General features: G+C 35.5%; 2 protein-coding genes across 2 annotated transcripts in view; both read left to right on the top strand.

Moving 5' to 3' along the window:
- The window catches only part of LOC109147782 (disease resistance protein TAO1-like), a 74,695-nt gene extending 53,835 nt beyond the window's left edge, over window positions 1–20,860 (top strand). The window contains exons 3-7 of the mRNA XM_019295441.1: window positions 17,386–17,619; window positions 17,812–18,081; window positions 18,230–18,353; window positions 18,786–20,131; window positions 20,227–20,860. Coding sequence (XP_019150986.1) covers window positions 17,386–17,619; window positions 17,812–18,081; window positions 18,230–18,353; window positions 18,786–20,131; window positions 20,227–20,745 — 2,493 coding nt within the window. The 3' untranslated portion in view covers window positions 20,746–20,860. The remainder of the gene's footprint in view (window positions 1–17,385; window positions 17,620–17,811; window positions 18,082–18,229; window positions 18,354–18,785; window positions 20,132–20,226) is intronic.
- Window positions 1–21,674, top strand: part of LOC109147785 (TMV resistance protein N-like) — a 25,518-nt gene continuing 3,844 nt past the window's right edge. Inside the window, exons 1-3 of the mRNA XM_019295444.1 lie at window positions 1–888; window positions 1,027–2,134; window positions 2,343–3,604. Coding sequence (XP_019150989.1) covers window positions 368–888; window positions 1,027–2,134; window positions 2,343–2,618 — 1,905 coding nt within the window. The 5' untranslated portion in view covers window positions 1–367 and the 3' untranslated portion in view covers window positions 2,619–3,604. The remainder of the gene's footprint in view (window positions 889–1,026; window positions 2,135–2,342; window positions 3,605–21,674) is intronic.

Genomic DNA, 21,674 nt, shown 5'->3' on the forward strand with positions numbered 1-21,674 from the left:
TCCTAAAACGAAAGCAACATGTATATAAATTTCCATTATATTCCCTTTCCAAATTACAATTGCTTCAATTCGTTTTGTCAAACCAAAAGGTGCCACTCGATCAAACACCCACAAAACTCTATTATTGTTTTATTTAATGCTCTGCCCGGCCTACATCTTTATTAAAAATGGAAGTGGATGCAAGAAAATTCATAGCAATTTCCATTTCTTAGAGATCAGAAGATGTATATATAATATAAATGCCTCCACATGAATTAGAAGCAGCCAATTAAACGCAGTAGTAATCGTAAGTTAAGCTTTAATCTCCATCCATCCTTCCTTCCTACCTTCCTTAGCTGTGTTTCCACCACCATCATATATTCATATCATGGAATCCACTTCTGAAACTAATCAACTACTGCTCCTTCCCTCATCCTCCTCTTCACTTCCGTGCTGTTGGGACTATGATGTCTTTTTGAGCTTTAGAGGTGAAGACACACGAAAGTCTTTTACAGATCACCTCTTTGCTGCGTTGTGCCGAGCAGGAGTTCACACTTTCAGAGATGCAGAAGAGCTCCGTAAAGGAGAAGACATCTCCACTGACCTCATCAAAGCTATTCAACAATCAAAGATTTCTATTATTGTGTTCTCCAAAACCTATGCCTCTTCCCGGTGGTGTCTTGACGAGCTTGTGAAGATAGTGGAATGTAAAGAAAAGGCAAATCAGGTGGTTCTCCCCGTATTCTATGATGTTGATCCATCTGAAGTGCGCAAACAATCCGGTGGGTTTGGTGAAGCCTTAGCTCAACATCAACAACGATTTGGGACCAAAAAAATTAGTCAATGGAAAACAGCTCTGACCAAGGTTGCAAATTTTTCTGGTTGGGATTTACTGAACGATGCTGATGGGTATCTTGATTTCTCCCTTTTATTTTTAAAAAAATATTAAAACTTTTTGGTAGCATTTTCTGGTTGTCTTCTTCCATTATTCCCCTTATATGATACAATCCGTCGGTCAGTAATTTAGTCATCAACAAAAATTTGCAGGTATGAATCAAAATTAATTGACAAAATTTTAGAAAAGATTCTACAAGTGGTGGACCGGACATTTTTTAATGTTGCAAAATATCCCGTTGGAATTCATACTCGGGTTAGCGAAATACTTTCTTTATTACAAAGTAAATCAAATGGTGATGTTTGTATGATAGGGATTTATGGCATGGGTGGGGTAGGTAAAACAACCTTAGCGAAAGCCATATTTAACCAAATTTCTGAAACATTTGAAGGTAGTTGCTTTCTTGATGTTAGATCAGAATGTTCAAAAGGAGGGAGTGTAGGTTTAAAATGTTTGCAGAAGCAGCTTCTTTGTAATACTCTCAAAACAACGAGATTTGATGTTAACCATGTTGATGAAGGAATTAGTTTGATCAAATTAAGACTTCAATCAAAAAGGATTCTCATTGTTGTTGATGATGTAAACCATGAGAGTCAAATAGAGGCATTGGTCGGAGACCGATATTGGTTTGGTTCAGGTAGTACAATTCTCATTACAACTAGAAATGTTGATTTGTTGAATGGCCTCGGAAAAGATTGTGAGAAGTACAATGCTACGGTGTTAAGTTTCATGGAATCTTTGGAACTCTTTAGTTGGCATACTTTTAAGGACCCAAATCCTTTGGAGGCTTTTGCAGAACTATCGAAAGTGATAGTAAGTTATGCTAGTGGACTTCCTTTGGCACTTACTGTTCTAGGTTCACATTTTCGGTCAAGATCATCAATTCAACATTGGAGAGCTGACTTTGAGAAGTTAAGAAAGATTCCTCATGAAGATATTTTGAATATTCTCAAAATTAGTTATGATGCACTTGACGTTGATACTCAAAGAATCTTCCTTGATATTGCTTGTTTTTTTGAGGGTGGATATATCAGCATAGAAGAGATTGTTACAATATTGAATGCTTGTGGTTTCTTTGCTCAAAGTGGAATTAAAACTTTAATTGATAGATGCTTGTTAAGGGGAAAAGATTATTATATGCATGATTTAGTTCGAGATATGGGAAGAGAAATTGTTCGTCAAGAATCTCTTATGCTCTATGAAAAAAGAAGTAGATTATTTTCATGTGATGAGGTTTTGGATGTACTCGTGAACAACAAGGTAAACTTAAATACACTTGATTTACTGTAATTTATTATTTTGGTATGTATGTTTTTCAAATCGTTTGCTTAGTAATTACATTTTGTACTATTTTAATAATTTATTTGTCATTAATTTACGTTTTACATTTTGATTATACTTATGTCACTTAGGAATGTTTTAACGCTATTATTATTATTATTATTATTATTATTTTGGTATTTGTTAGGGAAATGAAGCAATTGAAACAATGATTATTGATTTGCCAAAGGAAGTGCATTTGAGTACTAAAGTATTCTCTAAAATGAGCAGGTTAAGATTACTCAAAATCTTATCCATGAATGCCAAGGGACCATTAAAATACTTATCCAAGGAGCTTAGATTGCTTTTTTGGAATAATTGTCCATTGAGACACATATCGTCTGATCTTTGCCTGAAGAAGCTTGTTATTTTAAAAATAACAAGTAGCAATATTAAGGAATTTAAACCTAAGTTGCAGGTTTGAAGTTTATATGAGATTTTTTTTTTTTTTTGACATTACATCTTTTTAAAAAAGTTATCATAATTTATTTAGACAAAATGATTGGAAAAAACTTACTACAACTTTTTATATTTTGATTTAACAGCATTTTAGATGCTTGGAGATCTTAAGGTTTGATGGTTGCAAGCAACTTAAAGGATCCCCAAATTTTACTGGAGCACAAAATCTAAAGACATTGTCCTTCTATGGATGCTCAAAATTGGTTGAATTGTCGCAATCTATTGGAGATTTAGAAAGACTCGTTGAGTTAAATATGAGTTTTTGTGAGAATCTTAGAGCTCTCCCCAATAGTATTTGCAACTTGAAGTCGCTTAAGTGTCTTGATCTGAATTATTGCTCCAAAATTAAAAAATTGCCTACTGACTTGGGAAAATTAGAGCTACTAGGTGTGCTTAATGCTAGATTTACTTCAGTGTCACATGTGCCTTTTTCTTGTAGATCTTTGAGATATCTCTACTATCTGACACTAGGGCAGTCCAAAGATATATGGGGGTATGAGTATAGTAGTGTGGAGCCTATTTCTTCTTCCGATGCTAATTTGTGTTCCTTGGAAACTCTACAGGCTCCTTACCAATCTATGCAACATTTAGATCTTCAAATGGGGAGTCTATCATTCTTGACATTTCTAGACCTAAGCAATAGTTACTTTAGTACCATTCCCTTTAACCTTTCTCATCTTTCTCAGCTAAAAGAGTTAGTTTTGGACAACTGTCAGAACCTTCAACTGATTAAAGATCTTCCACCTAACCTAGATGACCTTATTGCGCGCCATTGTCCCTTGCTGGAGAATATACAAGTTGTATCAGGGCTACATTTGTTGTCTGTTTCTATCTACAAAAGTTTGATTATTGAGCCTCGATGCAGTTTTGAAAAGCTCTGTTGTTTAAAACTGTGGGATAGTTACTTGGATACCCTTCCCTTTAACCTTTCTCATCTTTCTCAACTACGAAGTCTCTGTTTGTATAATTGCCAGAACCTTCGAATGATTCAAGATCTGCCTTACTCAAGTTTAAACCATTTGGGGATTCATAACTGCAGTAATTTGATTGAAATTCAAGGCATAGAGGATTTTGTTAATTTACGTTCAGTCCACCTCATGGATTGTAGCGCTCTAGCAAGTAATTCTTGTGGTGCGAAGTTGTTCAAGGTTAGTGATCTATCTCTGAAATTGCATGCCTCAGCTCGATCTAATGCTTTCATGCTAATTCTTCTCATGCATTTATTAATTTCTTTCTTAACATATATATATATATATATATATATATATATATATATATATATATATATATATATGCACGCAGGCATTTTTACAAAACCCAAACCTTCACGGGTTTAGAATGTTGGTTTTAGATGACATGGTGGAAGAAGTAGTAGTTGGATGTTCATCATCAAATTACACATTGCCATTGTTTCCGTCAAAAACACGGATAGTTATAGTTGCGAGGATTTCATGTTCTTTTAGTTGTGCGTGTTATTTAACAAACAAAACCACAGAGAAGTTATTTGAGCATGTGGTCGACAAAAGAAGGAATAAGGTGTTGAAGTGGAGAATATATGATCATTTTATAGAAGCCAATAAAGTGGAAGAAGTAAAGGTGGTTGTAGAGTTTTATTCACCGCTGGAGCAAGGAGCTGAAGAGAATTTCAGAATTGAAACATGTATAGTTTATAAAGAAGAGGGTGAGGTTTGCTTCTTTCCTGTGAACCCAAATAAGGTCATCATATTCCGCCCTGACCATGATTCTATACACACTGAGACAGATGTATATTCAAGGGTTAATATAACACTCACAATTAGCTCTCCAACATCTGATTCAAAAATGGAAACCCAGCGCAATAGGAGATATGAAGAAGAAGAAGGGAGTTCGAAGCCTTTATCTGGATGTGTTGGCTACTTTTTCTGACACACAATTGGCTGGGGCCTGGCCTGGGGGCACAATTTTGGGCAGAAGGGAAAACAGTGGTAGGCAATCACCTCTTGGCACTTTGACTTTGAGTGGTTTTTTAATCTTTTTTTGTTTTTTTGTTTTTTTGTTTTTTGTTGTATATGTGATTTAGCTCATGTATAGTTAGGGACCTTATTTACTAATGTTGTTTATTATATGAGGAAATAACTAGTTTTTCACGAGCATTGCGCGAATGGGATAATACCCAATGATTATTTTAAATAAGTACTTCAAAGTATATTAATGTAAGATTATATAAGAAATATTCATGCATATGTAATTGAATGTTGAATTTGTTTATTTAAATCAATAATTCAAAGTATATAAACGCAAAATAATATATGAGAGATTGATTATAATTGTCACTAAAATAAATGTTTGCATCTTTGTAATAAGGCTAGTCTAAATACTTAGTCTAAAAACGATATATAGTCTAAATAAATACTAGTTTTGGTTTAAATTTATCTTAAGTCTTCTTAATTTTCTTTTGGGTAGCATTGTATTGCCTTCATCTTCAGTACTTGTCAGTTGTTACCTTCAGTCAGCATGTCAGCCACCAGGTTTTCGTATTCATGCACATGTTCAACTATGGATAACGAGTCAGTCATTTTGAAATTGAGCCAGCGCCCAACTGCATATTTCCTCTTTCCAGCGTCATCAGTTCCGATCCATATTCCTGTTGCAGTAAGTCCCAAATAGTTTTGGCGGACTTCTGCTTTGAAAATATATCAAAAATGGCGTTGGTCATGCGCTGCAGAATTGCTGCTCGCGCATTCTTGTAATCACGTTCATACTTGGTGCGAACTTCTTGGGTTATAGTTGTGGCCCTTGTTGTAGGCGTTTTTGGGTCAGGAGTGGCGTCCAGAATAGTAACTTGCATTTCTGGCTATAGTGGAATGTATATTAATTGGTTTAAAGCTGCTATACAACTTCTGAATTACTTGATTTGTCTTGCAGATTGGTGCATTTCACACACTAGAAGTTGAGCTTCACAGACCTTTCGTTTTGGGGAAGGTATATCTTTACCTTTCTTCCCTTCTGTGATGTTTTTCAGTGCTAATATTCCTTATCCTTGTCTTAGGACGTCTGGGATTCACTTGCTTTGGAGGCTCTTCGTCAAGCTGCTGGTATGCCATTTTCTGTTGAATTAGGAAAATGACTCCTCCTATCATTATGTAACTTCTTTTTCTCCATAATTAGTTAGAGTTGTTGACATTTGGTAAATTATATTTCTTACTTCCTTACTCCTACTTTGCCCCTGGGCCCTTGGTACAAACCTTTTTACTTTTCTGAAATGCTTAGTTAATAAATAACTGGCTTGATACCAGCATCTATAGTTTTTTCTTTTTAGTTATTTAAGCTTTTCCTCATCTTCATTGAAGTGGTATCCGGTATAAACTACAAACTGTTAATTTACATCAGTTGATTGTGCCAAATTATAAATGGCTATCCAAACACTTCTCATCACAGATGAAGTCTTCAGGTTAGTTATTTGACTTTTCGGTAACATGTTTTTCTTATGCAGCATGCCATATTGCTATCTGTAATGAGCTTTCTGTTGTTTTAGTTAGAGAAAAGAACAAGGAGGTACTTTTAATGATTGGAAACTGAAAAAAAGAAACAGGAACGTCGCAAGACTTTCCCCAACAAGAGTTTTAGGCTTTTTCCTCGCACTAAGGATAAAGGATTCGATGTCCTCCTCTCATCTAGAGGTTCCAATATATAGTGCAAAGAAATAAATAAATATAGAAAAGGAGATAATTGTGCCTCTGATTTATTCTTGTCTAATCCCTTAAGTTAAGCTCTCTCCCTAATCTGTGCATTCTTATTTTCCTAAGTTCCATTCTTGCATTCCTTCCTCTTTTTTTTTTTTTTTTTTTGCCTGATTTCCATTCTTGCATTCATTCCTTTTATTGCGTGAGTAAACTACCCATACCTTTGGGTGTGTATCATGTTTCTTGAGCACTTCACAATAGTTTCTTTGTATAAGGAATCGAGCTCTCTTTGCACATCTTAGTAGTAATAGGTGCACCTGGTTTGAATGTTTTTATAATCTTATCCATGTTTTTTTTATCCTTTAGTGTTAGATCATTCAATTTGTCTTTAGCTTTGCCCTTTTCTTCATTTATTTTACATATTTTATCCTCTTAGCATTACAAGTTGTGAATCTTCATTTTGGAAACTCGAACTACTTGTCATTACCTAGATAGGAATCACTTGCCCTCTTTCAATAATTGAAATTTAAATGTGATTCATAGCAGACAGGGCCTGTACTTTTATTAAGACTCTTTATTTATACTAATTGAAATTCATGAGTTGCCACAAGGATGTCTCCCCCAATGGCCCAATTATTTATGAATCTTGAATTGATTGATACCATTCCTTTTTGACAAAAAGAATTCGACAGACTTTGATCAATAGATAACTTTTCAAAATTAAAAATAAAAAAGATAGATGACTTCCCTGTGCCTCAGCCTGATTAACAAACCCATTTTCAACTTGGAAGCATCTAGTTTATTTTTAATGCCCTGCCGAAGTTTTATTAAATTTTTAAGGTATTACCCCAATCTAGTGTAAGTTTTGTTGACTCAATGATTGAAGTATTTCTAGGAATGCATTTCTTACTTAAGAAGGTACCAAATCATGTATTTACCAGGAACTCTGATGTAGCAACGAGACAAAAATATGCCTATTTGGTGAATGCGGTGAAGAGTTCAGGGGGAACGACACACACCTTCTCCTCTATGCATGTCTCTGGAGAACGTAAGTACATTAATTGATTTCACTCATTTTCACTTTACTAGTTGAGCTTAATGCCTGATACCCTTCTCTGTTGTTTGTGTTAGTATGCATGAACCCAAAAAGCAAAACTTGATTATAGTAGCAGAATAATAGGGGCGTGAAAAGAGTTTTTATTTTTTATTTTTTATTATTTTTATTTTTTAACTACAAGCTAAATGATGAGGGGGTTGGGAGGCGTGGATGATGATATTGGTGCTTCTGTTTTTCTCTGTGCACAATTTTTTTTTACTTCATGTACATATATTTCCTTTCCAACCCCAACTTGTATTCATGCCCATTGACAAATATGGATTTGAAATACAGAACTGACAATGATGAGCGGTATTGCTGCAATCCTTCGGTTTCCATTGCCCGACCTAGATGACATAGAGATGTGATGGAATGGAGGAAGGAGTGCTTAATCACATTATATTGATGTGAGATTCCTCAAAGAGAGCTTAGTAGGTGATGATTGAATACATATACTTCCCATTCGCCTTATATTATAAAATGGATTACTTGTATTGTATTGTATATAGTCTTCACAAGAACAGAGCTATCATCTTCATAAGCAAATGGGATTTGGGTATTTGATATACCGCGTCATTTGGCATCTCACTCAAGTGGAATAATATTTCTGTCACATTTTTTAAAAGTTTCACATTTTGTAGATGTGCCTTTAGTGGGGAAGGTATATTGGTGCATTTCACACACTAGAAGTTGAGCTTCACAGACCTTTCGTTTTGGGGAAGGTATATCTTTACCTTTCTTCCCTTCTGTGATGTTTTTCAGTGCTAATATTCCTTATCCTTGTCTTAGGACGTCTGGGATTCACTTGCTTTGGAGGCTCTTCGTCAAGCTGCTGGTATGCCATTTTCTGTTGAATTAGGAAAATGACTCCTCCTATCATTATGTAACTTCTTTTTCTCCATAATTAGTTAGAGTTGTTGACATTTGGTAAATTATATTTCTTACTTCCTTACTCCTACTTTGCCCCTGGGCCCTTGGTACAAACCTTTTTACTTTTCTGAAATGCTTAGTTAATAAATAACTGGCTTGATACCAGCATCTATAGTTTTTTCTTTTTAGTTATTTAAGCTTTTCCTCATCTTCATTGAAGTGGTATCCGGTATAAACTACAAACTGTTAATTTACATCAGTTGATTGTGCCAAATTATAAATGGCTATCCAAACACTTCTCATCACAGATGAAGTCTTCAGGTTAGTTATTTGACTTTTCGGTAACATGTTTTTCTTATGCAGCATGCCATATTGCTATCTGTAATGAGCTTTCTGTTGTTTTAGTTAGAGAAAAGAACAAGGAGGTACTTTTAATGATTGGAAACTGAAAAAAAGAAACAGGAACGTCGCAAGACTTTCCCCAACAAGAGTTTTAGGCTTTTTCCTCGCACTAAGGATAAAGGATTCGATGTCCTCCTCTCATCTAGAGGTTCCAATATATAGTGCAAAGAAATAAATAAATATAGAAAAGGAGATAATTGTGCCTCTGATTTATTCTTGTCTAATCCCTTAAGTTAAGCTCTCTCCCTAATCTGTGCATTCTTATTTTCCTAAGTTCCATTCTTGCATTCCTTCCTCTTTTTTTTTTTTTTTTTTGCCTGATTTCCATTCTTGCATTCATTCCTTTTATTGCGTGAGTAAACTACCCATACCTTTGGGTGTGTATCATGTTTCTTGAGCACTTCACAATAGTTTCTTTGTATAAGGAATCGAGCTCTCTTTGCACATCTTAGTAGTAATAGGTGCACCTGGTTTGAATGTTTTTATAATCTTATCCATGTTTTTTTTATCCTTTAGTGTTAGATCATTCAATTTGTCTTTAGCTTTGCCCTTTTCTTCATTTATTTTACATATTTTATCCTCTTAGCATTACAAGTTGTGAATCTTCATTTTGGAAACTCGAACTACTTGTCATTACCTAGATAGGAATCACTTGCCCTCTTTCAATAATTGAAATTTAAATGTGATTCATAGCAGACAGGGCCTGTACTTTTATTAAGACTCTTTATTTATACTAATTGAAATTCATGAGTTGCCACAAGGATGTCTCCCCCAATGGCCCAATTATTTATGAATCTTGAATTGATTGATACCATTCCTTTTTGACAAAAAGAATTCGACAGACTTTGATCAATAGATAACTTTTCAAAATTAAAAATAAAAAAGATAGATGACTTCCCTGTGCCTCAGCCTGATTAACAAACCCATTTTCAACTTGGAAGCATCTAGTTTATTTTTAATGCCCTGCCGAAGTTTTATTAAATTTTTAAGGTATTACCCCAATCTAGTGTAAGTTTTGTTGACTCAATGATTGAAGTATTTCTAGGAATGCATTTCTTACTTAAGAAGGTACCAAATCATGTATTTACCAGGAACTCTGATGTAGCAACGAGACAAAAATATGCCTATTTGGTGAATGCGGTGAAGAGTTCAGGGGGAACGACACACACCTTCTCCTCTATGCATGTCTCTGGAGAACGTAAGTACATTAATTGATTTCACTCATTTTCACTTTACTAGTTGAGCTTAATGCCTGATACCCTTCTCTGTTGTTTGTGTTAGTATGCATGAACCCAAAAAGCAAAACTTGATTATAGTAGCAGAATAATAGGGGCGTGAAAAGAGTTTTTATTTTTTATTTTTTATTATTTTTATTTTTTAACTACAAGCTAAATGATGAGGGGGTTGGGAGGCGTGGATGATGATATTGGTGCTTCTGTTTTTCTCTGTGCACAATTTTTTTTTACTTCATGTACATATATTTCCTTTCCAACCCCAACTTGTATTCATGCCCATTGACAAATATGGATTTGAAATACAGAACTGACAATGATGAGCGGTATTGCTGCAATCCTTCGGTTTCCATTGCCCGACCTAGATGACATAGAGATGTGATGGAATGGAGGAAGGAGTGCTTAATCACATTATATTGATGTGAGATTCCTCAAAGAGAGCTTAGTAGGTGATGATTGAATACATATACTTCCCATTCGCCTTATATTATAAAATGGATTACTTGTATTGTATTGTATATAGTCTTCACAAGAACAGAGCTATCATCTTCATAAGCAAATGGGATTTGGGTATTTGATATACCGCGTCATTTGGCATCTCACTCAAGTGGAATAATATTTCTGTCACATTTTTTAAAAGTTTCACATTTTGTAGATGTGCCTTTAGTTTGAATATAAGTATTTTTTGTACAAGTAGATGTGATTCATTTGTCTATGTTTGCTTAGTTGTTTAGTACTTTGTATATATGAAGTAGGAGAGAAAAATCTTGTTAAAATCAAATGTTTACCTTTACGTCAAAAGTTATAGCTAACAGTAATATTATGTTTTAATCCTGAATGTTGAAATTAACACTCTAAATTTTTGGCCAACAAATCTATTGTTGTACTCTATGATTCCATCAAATTTGTAGAATAGTATATTCGAATCTTGCATCTGCTTTGTGTAGTAAAAGTAACATTATAGCCCACAATCATCTTTTTTTTTTTTTTTTTTTTTTTTTTTTTTTTTTTTTGCTTAATTTTTTGAATTTTACTACATGTACTCTTAAATTTCCCTTTCATTTGACATGGCAAACAAGGATATTTTCATCATATGAGTCTCAAGAAAAGTATTTATATCAAAGATATATTTGTGGGAGAGAGTAGAAGTTGAGAGTAAAAAGTAAGAGTCCATATAGTATTTTCTTAATTTTTGGGAGTGTGCTTGGTTTTTCTACATTTGTATGTGAGTTAAACCACCATCTCAATACATAGATTCCGCGGGGTCACACAGACCTGATTATGGTTTCTGCGGGGTCAAAGACCCAATAGAAACAGCCCTAAGTGTATACACTCGTATTGGGACCTCCAACCCCCAATAAGTAGAAATAGGTCCGACAATCCGAATAAGTTTCGACGGGAAGTCCGTATACCATCATCCTGAATTTATAGGAACTCCCACACTGTCCACTGTACCAGCTCAATCCTCACAACAAGGTTCAATACACAAGGAATCGTAAGAGACCTAACAAAGGAATAGATTCCACAATAAGGTATTCAACATCAGATAAGTTCAAACAATAGCTCAATCAAAGAATTAGCAATGATAAGGTACAAGCTTACAACGATAATTCAGGGTCAATGGAATTCAAGTAAGAGATACGAGAAAGACATTCCAAAGGCAATACAACGATATCAAAGGATTCCAACAAGAGATCACAACGAATGAATACGCTCAAGTTACCAATTCAATCAAGAAGCAAGCGAAAGTTATCACAAGGAAATCACATACTAGCATCAAGAAACAACATGCTAAATTGCTAATACACAAGTCAAAGAATAATCACGAGGGTTCATACGGACATCATCAACTTCATCGAATAATCCAATGAATAGCAATATTAGATATTAACCACGATTCAAGACTCCAAATCCTAACCACTGGGTTCATAATACACCGCTATAGACTTACGAGACTTCAATAAATACACGCAAATAAACGCGGAAAACAACAAAACGAAAGCCAACAAATATCGTACTAGAGGATGGTTTGGGCGGGTGGAAAAGGTCCCGCCAAACCCCCTTGATGTACCAATGGGCGGTTCCGGCGGGACCCAAACCACCCGCCCGAAGTGCCCGCTGATATGCAAACCTGCAACAAAAATGGACTTCAAGAAAAACTGCCAAGAATGTGCAATCGAAGTCCAAACTCCTCAATACTCACATCAACAACAAATATGACTTGAACAGAAGGATTGATACATCAAAGAACATCATATAACCTAGATACAAGTTTTAACAGTAGCATAAACACAAGAATATGCTCAAACAACACATAATCATCAAGAATATACATTTATGTAGAGAAAATAAGTTTTGTTGGACATAAGATTACTTCTTAGCTCAGCAAAACACCTCAAAGCTTCTCCAAGATCACTCTATCAAGCCATCCATAACTTGGTCATCTTAAACCCTCAAAAACCCAACATAGAATAAGATAAAGATTTAGAAAAAGTGAAGGAATAGAGAAGGAAAACAATGTAGGAATTAAGATCTTACCACTTCTAGTCTTTGAATGAAAAAAAGATGAAGTCTTGGTCTTGGATTCTTGAATAGGAAGATGGAAGATAATATTTGTGTGTTTGGGAGAAGAGAGCGGCGAGAAGGAGAGAAATGGAGAGAGAGAGAGAGAGTGTGTTAGAACAATGTCTAGGGTTTGTCTTGTGGATAATGGATGATATGTATCTGTATTCATATGTATATAGTGCAAGGGTTACAAGAATAAGGTTATGAGCTTTATTAAGCAATAGTTATGCTGTGCAACCGAATGTACCATGCGCATGGTGCATACGGTTCAAAACGACGTCGTTTTGATTAAAAACGCGCGTCCCACTTAAAAAAAAAAAATCAGGTTCGACTCTCAGTAATAGCATTATTGTGGATATATAGTTATGAAATTGTGGATATATAGTTATGAAATTGTGGTTATATAGTTATGAAATTATGGATATTTAGTTCATTCATTGTGGATATTTAGTTCAATCATATATTGTTGATATTTAGTTCATTCATTGTGGATTTTTACTTCATTCATTCATTCATTGTGGATTTTTACTTCATTCATTCATTCATTGTGGATTTTTACTTCATTCATTCACTGTGGATATATAGTTATGAAATTATGGATATATAGTTATGAAATTGTGGTTATATAGTTATGAAATTATGGATATTTAGTTCATTCATTGTGGATATTTAGTTCAATCATATATTGTGGATATTTAGTTCATTCATTGTGGATTTTTACTTCATTCATTCATTCATTGTGGATTTTTACTTCATTCATTCATTCATTGTGGATTTTTACTTCATTCATTCACTGTGGATATATAGTTATGAAATTGTGGATATATAGTTATGAAATTGTGGATATATAAAAATGCTATTGCCGGGAATCGAACCTGATTTCTTCTTTAAGTGGGACGCGCGTTTTTTAACCAAAACGGCGCCGTTTTGCAACCGTATGCACCTTGCAAGGTGCATTCGGTTGCACAGCATAATTTGCGTTTATTAAGTGGGTGGGTTTTATACAGATACAATAATATTTGTGTGGGCTTGGGCTTGGGAAATTGAATATATTCTATACAAGGATTATTTATATAGTGAAGTCCACATCTAGGATCCAATATATATAAATAGGACTTAGAAATATTTGGGCTCAAAGGAATTACTAGGCTAAAATATTTTTAAATAGAAGAATTGTGCCAAGAATAATTATAAGGCTAGAATTATTAGAAATAGAAAGATTGGGCTTCTCAATAAAGAATTAGTCTTCTATTTAGAAAAATATTATTAGGAATTGTTTTTGGAATTAGAATGAAAAAGATGTGACAACTTCCTTGTGCCTCAGAAGAATTACCGTACCAAACCCATATTTAACTTTGAAGCATCTACTTTTGGCCCTTTTGATTCACGGAATAGGCCGGGAATGGCATAACATTCCCAGTAATAGGCCTATTCCTTTGTTTGGTAACCATTTATATTACCAAGAATAATATTCCTGGTAATAGCCTATTACCTCAAATAAGGTAATAGCTATTACTAGGGCCCCCTGGTATTAACCTATTACTGAACGCTCTGGAATAGATTTTAGAATCTATTTTCTTTTTTACCCCTTTCTTTAACCTAATTGTTTTATTCTATATATAAATTTATCCTATTTCACAATCGTCGTCGCCACCACCACTATCACCGCCGCCGCCGTCGCCGCCACCACCACCACCACCATCGCCGCCGTCGCCACCACCACCACCATCGCCACAACCGTCGCTGCCCCCACCACCGCCGCCGACCCCACCACTGCCACCGCCGCCACCACCACTACCACCTCAGCACCACCGCCATCACCACCACTGCCATCACCATCGCCGCCGCCGCCGCCACCACCACCATCGCCACAACCGTCGCTGCCCCCACCACCACCGCCGACCCCACCACTGCCACCGCCACTACCACCCCAGCACCACCACCATCACCACCACTGCCACCACCATCATCGCCGCCGCCGCCACCACCGTCGCCGCCCCCACCACCACCGCCACAACCGTCGCCGCCCCCACCACCACTGCCACAACCATCACCGTCACCACCACCATCGTCGCCCCCACCACTGCCACCACCACTACCACCCCAGCAGCACCACCACCACCACCACCGCCACCACCACCATCACCACCACCTCCACCACCATCGCCACCACCACCACCACCATCACATATTTTTATAAGGGTATTTATGTCTTTTAAAACATATTTCATTTCTATTTCTTAAATCAACCAAACACAGTAATATAATTCATAAAGTCTATTCCTTCCGCGAACCAAACAATAGAATACAATTTCTATTCTATTCCTTGCCTATTCCATTCCTTATGGAATAACATTCCTATTACCTCAAAATTCATTCCGTGAACCAAACGTGCTGTTTATGTTTAATGCCCTGTCATAGTTTTGTACGAGTAAGTGTATGGTTATTTATTGTTAAGTATGAAGTACAAAAAAATATGTTGCTTTTCCATCATATCAAAGGTGTTGAATAGTTTAGCGGTATTTATTTGAGTTAATACTAATATAGTTCTTGATTATAGTGGTTTTACTCAATTTAGTCTTAAATAATTTTTTATGTTTAATTTAGTCATCGACTTTGACGGTTTTACACAATTTAGTCCTTTGTTAAAATTCTATTAGTTGACTGTTAAAAATATGGTCCCAAATGTAATTTTTCATTCTTCATCTCATTTTGGGATGATTCCTTCTTCTTTCCTTTATTAAGATCCACACATAAATGTAAATTTTCGTACCCAAATATTCATTTACTTTGTATTTATTTATTTAGGGTTGACGTTGATTTGGGTACGAATATTTACATTTCTACGTGGATCTTAATAAGGGGGAGAAGAAGGAATCACCCAAAATGAGATGAAAGATAAGAAATTATCATTAAGACCTTATTTCTAATCGTCAACTAACAGAATTTTTAACAAAAGATTAAATTGAATAAAATCAATATAGTCAAAAATTATATTGGGTATTAAGTCGTATTTATTTACATATGCTTTTTCAAGTCTATGCATTCACACCGCAACTTCTTACCAATTTGTAGATTATTATGGGAAAGTGGGAAACACCATCATTTCTTCTTCGCTTTCTGTATTTAATTTTCTTAATCAAAAGACATTAAAGTTGGTCTTCCAATTGGGGCCCTTTCTTATGTGACACAATTTCAAGTAGGTTCAGAGCAATTTACATATACACACAAACCAATACCGGACATCTACCTGGCTACCTGCTATAATATCCAAGAAATATGCAACAAATTAAATTAAACTTTATACCAATTTCCAATATTTCTTACACTAGATCAGACGCACTACTAATCATACACTAAGCAACCTCTACAGTTTTCATAACCATCATGGAATCCACTTCCCAAACTAATCAACTCATCCTTCCCTCTTCTTCCTCTTCACTTCCGCGCAAGAATTACGATGTCTTTTTGAGCTTTAGAGGTGAAGACACACGAAAATCCTTTGCGGATCATCTCTTTGCGGCACTGTGCCGGGCTGGAGTTCACACTTTCAGAGATGCAGAAGAGCTCCGCAAAGGAGAGGACATCTCCACTGACCTCTTTAGTGCTATTCAAGAATCGATGGTTTCTATCATCGTGTTCTCCAAAACTTTTGCTTCCTCTCGCTGGTGTCTTGAGGAGGTTGTGAAGATAGTGGAATGTAAAGAAAAGGCAAATCAGGTGGTTTTTCCAGTGTTCTATGATGTGGATCCTTCTGAGGTTCGCAATCAAACAGGTGAGTTTGGTGTTGCATTGGCTCTACATCAAAATCGATTCAGGACGGAAAAAGTTAGCCAATGGAGAACAACATTAACTAAGGTTGCAAAATTTTCTGGATGGGACTTACAAAACATTGCTGACGGGTACCTCTGATTTCTCCCCTTTAAAAAAATTTACTGCATACTTTTTGTTACTCTTTTTTCTTGTTTTCCTTGTCCTTTATTCCTCTCATTCACGTGATTCTTTGACCAGCCAATAATTTACTCAACTAAAATTTACAGGTATGAATCAACATTTATTGACAATATTGTAGAAAATGTTCTGCAAGTAGTGAACCCTACATACTTTGATGTTCCAAAATATCTAGTTGGAATTCATGCTCGTGTTAAAGAAGTACTTTCTTTATTAAAAAGTGAAGCAGATGGTGATGTTCGTATGATTGGGATTTATGGCATGGGCGGGGTAGGAAAAACAACCCTAGCAAAAGCTGTATTTAACCAAATTTATAGATCATTTGATGGTAGTTGCTTTCTTGGAGATGTTAGACAAGAATGTGTAGATAGAGGGTGTGTAGGATTACAACATTTGCAAGAGAAGCTTCTTTGTGAAACTCTCAATGGAAAGAGATTGAAAGTTGATCATGTTGATCAAGGAATTAGTTTGATCAAAAGAAGACTTGGACTGAAAAAAGTTTTCATTGTTGTTGATGATGTAGAGGATAAGAGTCAATTAGACGCATTGGTTGGAGAACGAGATTGGTTTGGTCCAGGTAGTAGAATTATCATCACAACTAGAAATGTTGATTTTTTAAATGGCCTTAGAAGAGATTGTGAGAAATATAATGTTGAAGTCTTAAGTCTGGAGGAATCTTTGCAACTCTTTAGTTGGCATGCTTTTAAGAAGCCAAGTCCCGAGGAGGCTTTTATGGAACTATCAAACATGATAGTAAGTTATGTTAGTGGACTCCCTTTGGCACTTACCACTCTAGGCTCACATTTTTTGACAAGATCATCAATTCAAGAATGGATAGATGACTTTGAGAAGTTAAGAAGGATTCCTCATAATGATATTTTGAATATTCTCAAAATTAGTTATGATGCACTTGATGATGATACTCAAAGAATTTTCCTTGATATTGCTTGTTTTTTCACCCATGAGAAAGGATATATTATTGAGATATTGAATGGTTGTGGTTTCTATGCTCAAAGTGGAATTCGAACTTTAATTGGTAGATGCTTGTTAGAAAAAAGTCTTAGTATGCATGATTTAGTTCGAGATATGGGAAGAGAAATTGTTCGCAAGGAATCTCCTATGCAGCCTGAAAAAAGAAGTAGATTATTTTTGGCTGATGAAGTTTCGGATGTTCTCACAAACAACAAGGTAAAATGCTTGTTTGTACTTGATTTGCTGTATTGTTTTGTTTGTTTTATTAAATCACTTGCTTAGTTAATTGCATTTTATACTTTTTGATCAATAATTCATCTGTTATTTACTTTTTATATTTTCATTATATTTGTGTAATTGTGTCAGTCGTTAGGAATGTTTTAATGCAGTGAAAATTTTCTTTTACAGGGCACAGACGCAATTGAAACAATGATCATAAAATTGTCAAACGAAGTGCCTTTGAGTTCCAAGGTATTCTCAAAAATGACTAAGTTAAGAGCACTCAAAATCTTAGACGTGAATGTCAAGGGATCTTTGAAATACTTGTCCAAGGAGCTTAGATTTCTTTATTGGCATGGTTGCCTGTTGAGTCGCATATCATCCGATCTTTGCTTGGAAAAACTGGTTATCTTAAAAATACAAGAGAGCAATATTAAAGAATTTCAACCCAAATTGCAGGTTTGATGTTTATTATATAATATTTGTTTTGATGTTTATTATATAATATTTCTTTTGACGTATAATTTTTAAAAATGCATTATAATTTGATTAGATTGAAATATAAAGAAAAGCTAACCGCTGTTCTTTTATATTTTGTTCTCTACAGAATTTTAGGTGCTTGCAGAGTTTATGGTTGGAATCTTGCAAGAAACTTAAAAGAGCTCCAAACTTTGTTGGAGCACATAGTCTAAAGGAGTTATACATTGATGGTTGTTCAAAGTTGGTTAAATTGCCGAAATCAATAGGAGACTTAAAAAATCTTAATTCCTTATATTTGAAGGGCTGCAAGAATCTCAATGCCCTTCGTAGTAGCATTTGCAACTTGAAGTCTCTTAAGCTTCTTGTTCTGCAAGGGTGTTCTAAGATAAAAGAATTGCCGCAATCAATTGGAGATTTAGAAAACCTTGTTGCGTTATATTTGAGTAATTGCAAGAATCTCAATGTGCTTCCTTGTAGCATTTGCAACTTGAAGTCTCTTACACGTCTTAATTTGGAAAGTTGTTCCAAGGTAAAAGAATTGCCGCAATCAATTGGAGATTTAGAAAACCTTGTTGAGTTATCTTTGAGTAATTGCGAGGATCTCAATGGGCTTCCTGATAGCATTTGCAACTTGAAGTCTCTTAAGGATTTTGTTCTGCATGGGTGTTCCAAGATAAAAGAACTGCCGCAATCAATTGGAGATTTAGAAAATCTTGTTGAGTTAAATTTGAGTAATTGCAAGGATCTCAATGCGCTTCCTAGTAGCATTTGCAACTTGAAGTCTCTTACGCATCTTGATCTGAAATGGTGTTCCAAGATAAAAGAATTGCCGCAATCAATTGGAGATTTAGAAAACCTTGTTGGGTTATATTTGAGTAATTGCGAGGATCTCAATGGGCTTCCTGATAGCATTTGCAATTTGAAGTCTCTTCATCAGTATCTTAATTTGGAAAGTTGTTCCAAGATAAAAGAATTGCCGCAATCAATTGGAGATTTAGAAAATCTTGTTGAGTTAAATTTGAGTAATTGCAAGGATCTCAATGGGCTTCCTGATAGCATTTGCAACTTGAAGTCTCTTAAGCGTCTTGCTCTGAAATGGTGTTCGAAGATAAAAGAATTGCCGCAATCAATTGGAGATTTAGAAAACCTTGTTGAGTTAAATTTGAGTAATTGCGAGGATCTCAATGGGCTTCCTGATAGCATTTGCAACTTGAAGTCTCTTAAGGATTTTGTTCTGCGTGGGTGTTTAAAGATAAAAGAATTGCCCCAATCAATTGGAGATTTAGAAAATCTTGTCAAGTTAAATTTGAGTAATTGCAAGGATCTCAATGCGCTTCCTAGTAGCATTTGCAACTTGAAGTCTCTTACGCATCTTATTTTGGGAAATTGTTTGAAGATAAAAGAATTGCCTATTGACTTGGGAAAATTGAAGTTGCTAAATTTCCTTGATGCAAGTATGACGTCCGTGACACATCTACCCACTTCTTGTGGATCTTTGAGACATCTCAAGTGTCTGATACTAGGGCCGCACCATTTCGCTGTTGGTGGGCATTATAATGAGAGATGTATTGGGCATTTGGAATTTCCAAACACTAATTTATTATGTTCCTTGGAAATGCTAAGTGCTCCTTACCAGTACATGCAACATTTAGATCTTAAAATTGGTGATGAGAGATTATCCTTATTGACATGGTTAGATCTAAGCTATAGTGACTTTGATACCCTGCCCTTTAACCTTTCTCATCTTTCCAATCTACAAGGCCTTCATTTGGGCAACTGTCCCAACCTTTCGGTGATTAAAGACAATGATCTTCCACTTAGCCTATATAGTTTCTCAGTACATAATTGTCCCTTGTTGAAAAGTATACAAGATGTATCTGGGTTATTAAGGCTAGAGGAATTGTATCTTGGCGGGTGTAGTAATTTGAATGAGGTTGTAGGCGTTGAGAATCTGGTTAATTTAAAAGATATGAACATAAGAGGGTGTAGCGCTCTGAGCAGTAAATATTGGTGTGACAACTTGTTCAAGGTTAGTACAGTTATCTCTGTCTCTGAAACTGCCTGCTGCTTTTAATAAAATTTAATACTCCGTATAATATAAACAACGTTGCTGCTATGCTGCAGGCACTTTTTAAAAGGCCAACCCTTACTGGATGGGTTAGAATGCGTGTTTCAAAAGATATGGTTCCACAATACTGGCGGAGGAGCAAGCAAGTAGATGGAGTTGGAGTTGAAGGACGTTCATCGAAGAATAAATGGATATTTATCGTTGTGATGGTTTCATGTTTGCTTGACCCTTGGATTTTATACCAACAAGAGACGAATGGAAGCCGATATGGAATAGTGTATGGTTCTAAGGAATTGGGATGCTGTGTCTATGAGCTACCCAATAAAGTGGAAGAAGGAGAGGTGTTTATAGAGTTTTGTCCGCTTACAGTTACAGAAAAAGATGCTGAAGAGAACTCAAGTCTTGAGACGTGTATAGTATATGAAGAAGAGGGTGAGGTATGCTTCTTTCCTATCAACCCAAACAAGGTGCTCAAATTCCAACCCCGTACTTTTGGCTTTGTCCCTCAACGCTGGGGAAGTGTCCCGGCCATCCGAGACCGCAACAATGTCGAGGTTATTCTAACACGCCGTTAGCTCAGCTCGCTCTTCACAACCTAACCTTGAGTAACTCTTTAGGCTTTGTCCCTCAACAATCTTTGCAATCCAACGCCGCTTCCAAAGCTCAGCTCAGGCCGCCACTCAACTTCAGGTAATTTATATCATGGACCAGGTCCAGGTCTACATACCATTATGAACCCTGGATCGAGGTACATAATTCATATTCATAAGTATAGAATTTCATAACACAAGGCACATACACGTTATATGTGTGGGTTATGTCCTAATACTCTGCAAAGAATAAGATAACAAACAACTTCATATTTGCTAGCTATTTTGTTTTTCTGTGTGTAAATCTATGCATCATGTATTGATGAACTTACACAGCTGAACTTTGTGTATAGAGTAATAGAGATGCTTTTATCTGTAGTCTTCAGTTTGCTCTGGTTAAAGGATTAAAGCCTTATAGTGAAATTATCTTATGCTTGCTTCTGAAATTTATTTGCGTCATGACTGATTAATGCTATAAATACATTTATTTGGTTCAGTGATGGAGAAATTCTTTAAAAGAAAATCTACTTTTGAGAATTTCATAGTTCAACATAAACATTGTATTGTAATTTATAATGTATTTTGTATTTGAACCATATGGTTTGGCAGAGAGATTCAATATGGTTTCTTAAGAGATGAGAAGAAGAGAGATGAAGGGTGTGGATGTAAATGCAGTAGGAGATGGTCTGGTTTTTGGGGTGTAATTTTCTGTCTACATTTGTGAAAATGGTGTATGTAGGATAGCTCTCATACAATGTCAAATTATATATAAAAAAATTATTTTAATTATTATTATTATTATTTTTTTAAAATATCAATAGACAATAGTCTTCAATAGTCTGCCATGTGTGTGTATATTGACAGCATATAAATAAAAATTAAGACAGCATAGCCCATGCCATATGTACTACATG

The sequence above is a fragment of the Ipomoea nil genome, unplaced genomic scaffold (assembly GCF_001879475.1).
Source record: "Ipomoea nil cultivar Tokyo-kokei standard unplaced genomic scaffold, Asagao_1.1 scaffold2036, whole genome shotgun sequence".
NCBI classification, from domain to species: Eukaryota; Viridiplantae; Streptophyta; class Magnoliopsida; order Solanales; family Convolvulaceae; genus Ipomoea; species Ipomoea nil.